The following is an 11,506-nucleotide window of genomic DNA, read 5'->3' as shown; positions in this document are numbered from 1 at the left end:
CACACCTGCCCACACACGCACCTGCCCACACACGCACCTGCCCACACACGCACCTGCCCCCACACACACCTGCCCACACACGCACCTGCCCCCACACACACACACCTGCCCACACACACACCTGCCCAAACACGCACCTGCCCCCACACACACACACCTGCCCACACACACACCTGCCCACACACACACCTGCCCACACACACACCTGCCCACACACGCACCTGCCCCCACACACACACACCTGCCCACACACACACCTGCCCAAACACGCACCTACCCCCACACACACACACCTGCCCACACACGCACCTGCCCACACACGCACCTGCCCACACACACACCTGCCCACACACACACACACACCTGCCCACACACACACACACACCTGCCCACACACACACACCTGCCCACACACGCACCTGCCCACACACGCACCTGCCCACACACACACACCTGCCCACACCTGCCCCCCCACACAGCTTACCCTGAGCGAGCGGTCGTAGGAGGCGCTGAACACCTTGGTCTGGTCGGGGGTGGAGATGACAGCCAGGGCGTACACTGTCCCCACGTGCCCCGTCAGAGTCCTCACCTGCTCCTTAGACTCGATATCCCACACCTGGAGCACAGCACATCACCATGGAGACGCTGGGAGGGGGGGGGTGTGTACTGGTTCTTGATTGTTGTATATGAGTGTGTGTTTCTACAAGTGTGTGTTTGTATGAGTGTGTTTGTGTGTCTTACGTGGATCAGGTTCTCGTAGGTGCCACACACGATGTGGTGATTGGTGACAGCGATGGAGTACACACTGCCCCCAGAGGTCTGGAGGACATGGACACACTCCAGGGAGCGGATGTCCCAGATCTGATACGGGGGGGGGGGGAGAATCAAATAGAAGAGAGGACATAACGTGAGTCATCTTCTTATCAGCATGTCATTTCTTAGTCAACATTGATTGAAGACAAACTCACTAACTGTCCAAAAGTGACAGGAACACACACACAGGAACACACACACAGGAACACACACACAGGAACACACACAGGAACACACACACACAGGGACACACACAGCGTCAGCCAAAACTGAGCTCACTAGGGAGCGTTAAAGCATTCTGTCAGATATCCTGATAACAAAACACAGAGGAAAGGAGAGACAGATGTGGTGAAACGAGGCTCTGCTTTACTAAGAGGAACTCTGCTCTACTGAGGAACTCTGCTCCACTGAGGAACTCTGCTCCACTGAGAGGAACTCTGCTCCACTGAGAGGAACTCTGCTCTACTGAGGAACTCTGCTCCACTGAGGAACTCTGCTCCACTGAGGAACTCTGCTCCACTGAGGAACTCTGCTCCACTGAGGAACTCTGCTCTACTGAGGAACTCTGCTCCACTGAGGAACTCTGCTCCACTGAGGAACTCTGCTCCACTGAGGAACTCTGCTCCACTGAGGAACTCTGCTCCACTGAGGAACTCTGCTCTACTGAGAGGAACTCTGCTGGGCTAAAGTCAACACTGTCTTTCGGTCTTTCCATTATTTCCCTGATTAGACCTCCATGAGAAAAGCCAGACATTCGTTCTTTATCTTCCCTCCCTCTCTCTGCCAGGCCTCCTTGTCTCTCCCTCCCTCCGCCTCCAGGGGCTTCATTAGCGGCTGACTACACCCAGGGCATTTCATCACACACACACACTCAAAACTGTTTCATATTCCACCGTGACACAACAATTGAGAATTCCTAACAAGGACACCAAGTTCCTGTTGCTATATTTAGACCAAAGCATGCTTGAGGTTTTATCCCCCCATACCTACACAACACACACACACACACCTACACAACACACACACACACACCTACACAACACACACACACCTACACAACACACACACACACACCTACACAACACACACACACACACCTACACAACACACACACACCTACACAACACACACACACCTACACAACACACACACACACACCTACACAACACACACACACACACCTACACAACACACACACACACACCTACACAACACACACACACACACCTACACAACACACACACACACACCTACACAACACACACACACACACCTACACAACACACACACACACACCTACACAACACACACACACACACCTACACAACACACACACACACACCTACACAACACACACACACACACCTACACAACACACACACCTACACAACACACACACACACACCTACACAACACACACACCTACACAACACACACACACACACCTACACAACACACACACACACACCTACACAACACACACACACACACACCTACACAACACACACACACACACCTACACAACACACACACACACACCTACACAACACACACACACACACCTACACAACACACACACACACACCTACACAACACACACACACACACACCTACACAACACACACACACCTACACAACACACACACACACCTACACAACACACACACACACACCTACACAACACACACACACACACACCTACACAACACACACACACACACACACACCTACACAACACACACACACACACCTACACAACACACACACACACACCTACACAACACACACACACACACACCTACACAACACACACACACCTACACAACACACACACACACCTACACAACACACACACACACACCTACACAACACACACACACACACACCTACACAACACACACACACACACACCTACACAACACACACACACACACACACACCTACACAACACACACACACCTACACAACACACACACACACCTACACAACACACACACACACCTACACAACACAATCACTCTGACACACAGCGACAGAGGCCTCACACACACCTTGATGGTCTGGTAGGAGCCACTGTAGAGGTGGTTCTGCGAGGCGACCAGGGCTCGAACCCAGTGGTTCAGCCCTGTCAGCTCCTTCTTCAGCTTCAACTCTGTCCCCACGATGTCCCACACCTACACACACACACGCGTAAACACACACGCGTAAACACACACGCGTAAACACACACACAAAGATGTGCGTGTGCACGCATGAACACACAAAGGGAAAAAAACTTTTGCGAGGAGAGATGATGTAATTCAGTTCAAACAGACACAAAGGGGGCAGGAGAGAGGAAAGTCCCCCCCTCCCTCTGCCCGTTACCATAGTGACGGAGGAAATACGTCTGTGTTGCATAGCTCCACTCTCTCTCTCTTATCTCTCTCTCCTTCACTCTCTCTCTCTCTCCTTCACTCTCTCTCTCTCTCTCTCTCTCTCTCTCTCTCCTTCATGCTCTCTCAGGCTGCTTCTACTGGGAGAACTACACAGAAAACCTAACATACTAGATGCCTCAACATCCAAACACTCCCTCCCCCTCCCCCTCCCTCTCCCCCCCCCTCCTCCACCCATATTCAACATGTCTAACGTCCATTTAGTCTCAACCTTTTCACATTTAACATAACATCTAAAAGTTGACGTGAGTGATTTGGACCTCTGCTTCCTGTTGGCAGGGTATTGTGGGTAGTGTAGTTTCACCTTGATGGCCTTGAGTGAGCCGCTGAAGAGCATGTTGTGAGAGGACACCAGCGTACACACTGGGTTGTCATGGGCACGGATGGTGTTCACCTTCTGTAGGGTCTGTATGTCCCACACCTACACGCACACACACACACACACACACAGCTGAATGCTAGCCTCCAGCAGGCGGTAGGCCAGCAGGTGTGTTGGGAGGGAACTGCATCACTCACTATGATGGTGCAGTCAGCAGAACCACTGTACAGTCTGTTCCTACAGAGAGACAGAAAGAGGCTTCAGGCTACACACCCCCCCTGAGTGTGTGTGTGTGAGTGTGCGTGTGTGTGTGTGTGTGAGTGTGAGTGTGTGTGTGTGAGTGCGTGTGTGAGTGCGTGTGTACGTGTGTGTGTGTGTGTGAGTGTGTGTGTACTTACCCCTGGATACACAGTGCCAGCACAATGCCATCATGGCCTTCCAGGGTCTTCTGGCACTTGTAGGTGGTGCAGGTATCCCACACCTGAGACACAAGACAGGTGTGTGTGTGTGTGTCCAGACTGTGTGTATGTGCATACTATTGGTGTGTATGCATGTGTGTACATGCTGTGTGTGTGTGTGTTACCTTGATGGTCTTGTCTGAGGACCCGGAGAAGAGCAGGTCTCCAGTAGAGAAGACACACAGGCACCACACTGGGCCCTGGTGACCCACGAAGGTGCCCTTACACTTGAAGATCTGCTGAGGGTCGTAGGCTGCAGGGAGGCAGAGAGGACAGGAGATGTGTGATGTGATGCTCTGAGAGGGGGAGGAGAAGGAGGAGAGGAGAGGGAGGACAGGGAAGAGAGGAGAGGAGAGGGGGAAGAGGAGAGGAGGAGAGGAGAGGGAGGACAGGGAAGAGAGGAGAGGAGAGGGGGAGAGGAGAGGGGGAGAGGAGAGGAGGAGAGGAGAGGGAGGACAGGGAATAGAGGAGAGGAGAGGGGGAGAGGAGAGGGGGAGAGGAGAGGGGGAGAGGGGGGTACTCACAGCCCAGGATGCCCATGTTGAGTCTGGCGTTGATGTGAGAGAGTTCGTCCTGGAAGGAGACAAGGGTTATTTACCCCAGACTGTACTCAGCACACACACACACACACTGTCCACACACACACACACACACTGTCCACACACACTGTCCCACACACACACACTGTCCCACACACACACACACTGTCCCCACACACACACACTGTCCCACACACACACACTGTCCCACACACACACACACTGTCCCCACACACACACACTGTCCCACACACACACACACACACACTGTCCCACACACACACACACTGTCCCACAAACACACACACTGTCCCACAAACACACACACACACTGTCCCACACACACACACACTATCCCCCACACACACACACTGTCCCACACACACACACACTGTCCCACACACACACACACACACACACACACTGTCCCACACACACACACACACTATCCCACACACACACACACACACTATCCCACACACACACACACACACACACACTCACACACTGTCCCACACACACACTCACGTTGAGCATGGAGGCGTCTCTACGGAACTCCATCAGGTCCTCACTCAGCTTGCTCTGGTTCTCATCCAGCACGTCTGAAACACAGCAACACACACACTATCTCAGAATCCTCATAAGATTCCCCAAGAAGGAAGACCCCTCATCTCCCACACACACACTCCCACACACACACACACACACACACATCCTCCCACACACACTGACCGAACTTGAGCTCCAGGTTCTTCTCCAGCTGGTCGAGTTTCTCGGAGAGCTTGCCCAGCATGGAGCGCAGGAAGGCCATGTCCTGGTCCTTCTGGGCCAGAGCCAGCTGCATCTCATGGAACCTGTCATCAGTCTGCTGCAGGAACTCCTTCAGCCCCTCAAACTTACACACATCCAGGTGGGTGGCGTACGTGTCCTGGTTACCTATGAATGTACAGCTGGAGAGAGAGAGAGGGAGAGAGAGAGAGAGAGAGAGGGGGAGGGGGAGAGGGGGAGAGAGAGAGACAGAGAGGGGGAGACAGAGAGGGAGAGTAAACCCATGGGTGCTGATGTACTGTGGCCAGGTGTGTGTGTGTGTGTGTGTACCTACCCGTATTTGGAGTGGGGACACTTGATGTGCTCACACTCCTTGAGATGAGCCTCCAGGTTCATGGTGAGCAGGGGGGGGCAGGAGGGGTTGTTGGGACAGCGGACCGGCCGGTAGTCACAGCTGACCTCATGTTCCCTAGAGGAGGGGGGGCAGAGGTCAGAACAGCCAGACATGCACAGCTAGCGAGCCACACTGACTCAGAGAGAGAGAGATTCCTGTTACTGTAAAGGCTTAAAGGTATGTTTATGTGTGCGCGCTCCAGTGTGTGTGTTCCTGGATGTGTGTGTGTGTTCCTGTGTGTGGGGGCCGTACTTGCGTGAGGACAGCTTGATGGTGAAGGGGCAGCCCAGGGGGTCCACCTCGTGGGCGCCAGGTTTGGGGGAGCTGGCGGGGGCGCCAGGTTTGGGGGAGCTGGCGGGGGCAGCACCTGCGGGCGTGCTGACAGACCGGCAGCCGTACTTGCAGTGGATGAACAGCTCTCCTATCTGCTCTGCCACGGCGATGTTGTTCACCACCACGGTCAGCTTGGCCGTGTCCACCGGGCACTTATCTAGAGCGACACACACACACACACACACAGGAACACACACACACACACAGGAACACACACACACACAGGAACACACACACACACAGGAACACACGCTAGCTTTTGGAACATCTCACACACTTTATTTTCTTCTGTTATCACACTATAATAGTAATACACACCATCTTTTGGCTCATCTGTCACACACACACACGGAGTATTCCATTCCATTACACACGCATTCACCCTTCCGCAGCAGAGCTTCGTTACAAATACTACAGAAACTAATCGCACACACCAGCGTGTTCATTCTCTCGTTCACTAGGGCAGTGTGTGTGTGTGTGGTCTTACCTGAGGTTAGGGCACAGCGTCTGCAGAAGGTGTGCTGGAGAGAGGGGTCACATGTTCCACGTCAGTCACACCTTCATGGACAGTGTGTGTGTGTGTGTGTGTGTGTGAGGGGGGGGGCTCACCCCACAGGTGGTGATGACGGGATCCTTAAAGATGCTACAGCACAGTTGGCAGCACAGCTTCACCGACGGCGGCTCTGCAAACACCTGGGGCTCCTACACACACACACACACACACACACACACACACACACACACGCTTGACACACGGCCAGGCCATTATGTTTATTCTATGTGTGTGTGTGTGCGTGTGTGTGTGCGTGTGTGTGTGTGCGTGTGTGTGTGTGTGCGTGTGTGTGTGGCAGACTGACCGTGTCCTCCTCCTCCTCGTGCAGAGAGAAGGTGGAGCGCAGGGACATGTTGGACTCAGAGTGGAGGGACCTCACTGAGATAGCAGAGTCAGAGCGCCGTGGGGTTCCCATGGGGGGCTGGGGGACGGGGGGCGGGGGACAGGGGGCGGGGGACAGGGGGCGGGGGGACAGGGGGCGGGGGGACAGGGGGCGGGGGGACAGGGGCGGGGGGACAGGGGGGCGGGGGACAGGGGGGCGGGGGGGGGACAGGGGGCGGGGGGACAGGGGGCGGGGGGACAGGGGGCGGGGGGACAGGGGGCGGGGGACAGGGGGCGGGGGGCGGGGGGACAGGGGGCGGGGGGACAGGGGCGGGGGGACAGGGGCGGGGGGACAGGGGGGCGGGGGACAGGGGGGCGGGGGGGGGACAGGGGGCGGGGGGACAGGGGGCGGGGGGACAGGGGCGGGGGGACAGGGGGGCGGGGGACAGGGGGGCGGGGGACAGGGGGGCGGGGGGGGGACAGGGGGCGGGGGGACAGGGGGCGGGGGGACAGGGGGCGGGGGGACAGGGGGCGGGGGGACAGGGGGCGGGGGGACAGGTCACAAGACAACAAACACAGCTGTGCTCTACAGACTTGTGAAGAGTGTGTGTAGGTGAGGTTGTGTGTGTGGCAGTGGTTGTGTGTGTAGTTACCATGCCATCGTCATCGCCAGGTGAGTAGGTGAGGGTGCTGGTGGAGGAGGGCGTACGACGGTGTTGTTTGTAGCTGCTAGAACCTTCCGCTGCAGACACAGCGAGAGAAGAGTGACGCTCACCTGTTAGAAGACTGATAACTTAGATCATCATGTGAGCTGCACACCTGGACTGGGTGTGACAACAATTTTAACAATTAAAATGATTAACAAAGACGAATTTCTGAATTGAGATAAATAACATGCAAACGTTCCTTTCTCCACACTTTAATTTATTTCATAAATAAAAAGTGCCTCTTGAAAAGAAGAAAGAACTATTTTGTAAACTAAATTCAACATAAGTTCCGTGCATGCTTGTCGTGACTAAAGAGCTCACGCACGTCTGCTGCCTCTGGCTCGAGGCCCAGCACCCAACATCACTTTAGTATGACAAGATTATAAGATTATTGTTAACAAACATAACTAGCGAGCTGCACATAGCTTTCAACTCTGTCAACACTGAGAGCTTGTTGACCAGGTACCAGCACAGCAAAGTCCACGCTCCACTCCACTGCATAGGAATACCCACTTACTGACAACTACCAGAGCTCAGGGAAGCAGTGATGGTTCCGTACCATGATTACCCAAGTTAGAGAGAAAATCGATTTGTCCTAAACCATAAATTAACCAAAATGAAAGATCTCCCAGCTCTAGTGTGTGTGAGGGTCTCACATTTAGGGCCTGGAGCCACTGCTGAGAAGGTGGAGCTGAACGAGGTCTCCATCCTGGTCTACTAGGAGGAGAGGGAGGGGGAGAGAGAGAGGGAGGGGGAGAGAGAGGGAGAGAGAGAGAGGAGGAGGGAGGGAGGGGGAGAGAGGGAAAGAGAGGGAGGGGGGGAGGGAGGAAGGAAGGAAGGAAGAGGGAGGGGGGAGAGAGGGAGGGAGGGGGAGAGAGAGAGGGGGGAGGGAGGGGGGGAGGGAGGGAGAGGGAGGGGGGGAGGGAGGGAGAGGGAGGGGGGGGGGAGATAGAGGGAAGTAGAGGGAGGAATAGAGTCAAAGCCAATCTGAGCCAGAAAGAGTCAAGACAGTGAATGACTAAAGAGACAAGAAAAACGACTGCTTGAAGTACCGATAAACTGAATTGTGTCTCCAATATAGAAGCAGTTTATCATCCAAAGGAATTGTACATTGTAGCTTGCTTCACAGATTAATAAAGCAGTCACATTCCTATTCACACAAAGTAACACTGTCACTGTAGATAACGACCACCCCATCATCCCTGCCCAGGGGACAGCCCCCTCTCTTACCCCACTGCCAGTGTCTCCTGGGCGGGTAGAGGGCCAGGGGACCGCTCGGCTCCTCTGGAGGGTCGACTGTGGTGAGATATCCTTCAGCTGGTCAGATTCTAGCACACATGCACACACCCCCGGGGTGATATCTGCTGGTCCTGCTGAGACAAGATGGTGTGACAGAGAGACACTCAATACGTGACAAGCAAGTTCACAACACAACAAGGTTAGAATTATACAAAAAGGGTAAGCAATGTAACATTTTTGTAATAAAAGGTACAGCGTCCGCCCCAGCAAACCTGTTTCAACTCTGCTGATCTAGCGGCCTGAACAAAAAATTGTATCTGTCAATGAAGGAAACTTAAACAACAATTCAACTAGTCCATGTCGCTGCAACATACGCGTTGCCTCTGAGCTCTCTGCTCATGATGTAAACAGATTGGCATGCGGGTTGTCAGCCGATATGGTAATAAACTACAGAATTGGCCAATGAATTCATTTTCTTCGCTCATACGTCATTAGAGACCACTTTTTGCAACCGAGAATTCCCGTCAGCGAGGAACCCAGAAGCAACTAACGCCTCCCAATTTGTCACACATCCAACATTACAAGACGAATCCAAATGCAATCTCATGGACCAAATTCTAAACAGCCCAATGAATACAGACCCGCAGCTAGCAGTTATTTACACTGATTTCTCACATCTAATGTTTTAAACTCTTTTCCCACATGAAAAGGTGCACATAACTTGGCTAGCTAGCTCATTGGCTAGGCTGAATATGTATCTATCTTACTTCTTCGATAACCCTTTATATATAGTTTACAATGACACCGTTACTGTACCCCATGGAAACAAAAACAGCGCCATTACCAACTAGTTAGCACAAGTAGCTAGTTATCTCATTGCCACAGCAGACAAACTAGTAGCTAGTTTATAGTAGCAATTAGTAGCTAGTTTCCAGCTAACGTTTCCACGTTAGCTTATTAGCCATCCTTACAGACAGCTAGCTGGTTAGTTTCGTTTAATGTCTCATGCCATTTCGTGCTGTAACTAGCTAACCAAAGAACTAACGATTGCGCTGTTCGACAACGCGACTTTGATGGTCTTACCATTATTTTTTAACCGTAAAAAGTCCTACTGCAAAATGTTCATCTTCCTCTCTCACACCTCAAATAATATGCAAGTGATGGTTTGTGTGAAATGTAGTACAATCACAGCAAACTCCACATTTCCCTGTTCGTCATGGACTACAATACCCACAATACTATACGCCAAACTGTGTGGACCTGTACCGCGTTCTGTCAGTATTAAAGTAATATCCTTCTTAGTCAGAATGACAACCCAACTGCAAACGTATTAATGTTAGCTACCTTTGTTATTAATAACAAGGCAAAGTTCACCTATACAACTGACACGTGCGCGACGTTGTGAATATATACAAAATGTAAGAGGGGGCGTGAGTATCGTCTCGTACGATCACCTTCATTTGCTGAAGTTTCAGACTGGCCCGCCCCCAAATAAAATGAGGCATATAGCACGGAATGAAGGCTCTGAATCTATAAAGAGGTTCTCCCCTCAGTGAGAGCGGTTCTAAAGCAGGTGCATTGGGTTTGATCTACTTCCTTGTGCCTCGTAATGTTTCTGATTGACATTTTTCTCAGTCCCAATCCGTTTTTGCAGCGCGCCCCCTGTAGGATGAAGACAGCCCCCACCCCCCCCCCCCCCCCCCCCCCCCCCCCCCCCCCCCCCCCCCCCGTGGCGGTTAAACTTGCAGAGGTTTGGCGCAGTGCTCTGTGGTTATTACACCTAGAGATGATTCTCCACTTATTTCACCACTAAACAAAAGTGTTGCCTATTATTTGCACTTTAGCCACCATTTTGAGGGATATTTTCAGCCTTTTTGTTGTTTACATATTAAGGCAATAGATGGCGCTGGTTGTCCAATTTGTGATTTTGTCGTGCAATATTTATTTATATATATATACATCCTCACTGCTGTTCCTTATGAAAGTGTGTGTCTGTGTGGGTAAAAGAGAGACAGAGAGAGAGGGTAATATGTGTGTGTGTGTTTAAACAAGAGACAGAGAGAGAGAGGGTGTGTGTGTGTTTAAACAAGAGACAGAGAGAGAGAGAGAGAGAGAGAGAGAGAGAGGGTGTGTGTGTGTTCAGGGTGGGGTAGGGGTGAGTGTGTGTGTGTGTGTTGAGGGTGGGGTAGGGGTGAATGTGTGTGAGTGTATATGACATAGGTCAAACCCAGCTCTGCAATGCATCCAATAAACAAAAACACAAACACTTACAGACACGTGCTTACACACACACATGGGTATGCACACCTACACATACACACACTTAAGTGTTCCATTAGACAGAGACGGTAGGGGATCGGTGGTCAGTGTGGGACAGTTTCTCAACATCAAAGCTACTCACAGACATCCTCACGTTAAAGGTTTCTGACAGGGCTGGATTCTATCTTATCATACACACCGTGGTTAGACAGCTGTGTGTGCGAGGCAGCTGTGTGTGCGAGGCAGCTGTGTGTGCGAGGCAGCTGTGTGTGCGAGGCAGCTGTGTATGAGGCAGCGCCACCATGCAAAAGAGAATTTAGACCAGTGTGGTTCAGAATCTTTGAGCTTATTTATTATGGAAGGATGTTGTC

General features: G+C 52.3%; 1 protein-coding gene across 4 annotated transcripts in view; it reads right to left on the bottom strand.

The window, feature by feature from the left end:
* The window catches only part of traf7 (TNF receptor-associated factor 7), an 11,823-nt gene extending 1,716 nt beyond the window's left edge, over positions 1 to 10,107 (bottom strand). Inside the window, exons 1-19 of one of the 4 annotated variants that reach the window (XM_062455987.1) lie at positions 9,960 to 10,107; positions 8,868 to 9,010; positions 8,294 to 8,354; positions 7,584 to 7,672; positions 6,914 to 7,030; positions 6,666 to 6,758; positions 6,544 to 6,577; positions 5,976 to 6,213; positions 5,664 to 5,798; positions 5,294 to 5,511; positions 5,090 to 5,163; positions 4,547 to 4,595; positions 4,148 to 4,275; positions 3,963 to 4,045; positions 3,762 to 3,801; positions 3,550 to 3,666; positions 2,865 to 2,987; positions 742 to 861; positions 485 to 616 (exon numbers count right to left, since the gene is read on the bottom strand). In XM_062455987.1, the coding sequence (XP_062311971.1) occupies positions 485 to 616; positions 742 to 861; positions 2,865 to 2,987; positions 3,550 to 3,666; positions 3,762 to 3,801; positions 3,963 to 4,045; positions 4,148 to 4,275; positions 4,547 to 4,595; positions 5,090 to 5,163; positions 5,294 to 5,511; positions 5,664 to 5,798; positions 5,976 to 6,213; positions 6,544 to 6,577; positions 6,666 to 6,758; positions 6,914 to 7,030; positions 7,584 to 7,672; positions 8,294 to 8,345 (1,842 nt within the window). In that variant the 5' untranslated portion in view covers positions 8,346 to 8,354; positions 8,868 to 9,010; positions 9,960 to 10,107. Of the gene's footprint in view, positions 1 to 484; positions 617 to 741; positions 862 to 2,864; positions 2,988 to 3,549; positions 3,667 to 3,761; positions 3,802 to 3,962; positions 4,046 to 4,147; positions 4,276 to 4,546; positions 4,596 to 5,089; positions 5,164 to 5,293; positions 5,512 to 5,663; positions 5,799 to 5,975; positions 6,214 to 6,543; positions 6,578 to 6,665; positions 6,759 to 6,913; positions 7,031 to 7,583; positions 7,673 to 8,293; positions 8,355 to 8,867; positions 9,011 to 9,148; positions 9,299 to 9,959 lie in introns of those variants that run through there. The other 3 variants (XM_062455988.1, XM_062455989.1, XM_062455990.1) reach the window with 3 other exon arrangements.
* Positions 10,108 to 11,506: the final 1,399 nt, after the last annotated feature.

This window comes from Osmerus eperlanus, unplaced genomic scaffold, assembly GCF_963692335.1.
Source record: "Osmerus eperlanus unplaced genomic scaffold, fOsmEpe2.1 SCAFFOLD_359, whole genome shotgun sequence".
In the NCBI taxonomy this organism is placed as follows: domain Eukaryota; kingdom Metazoa; phylum Chordata; class Actinopteri; order Osmeriformes; family Osmeridae; genus Osmerus; species Osmerus eperlanus.
Note: the sequence above shows the minus strand (reverse complement) of the source record. Positions and strands in the feature narration are given on the sequence as shown.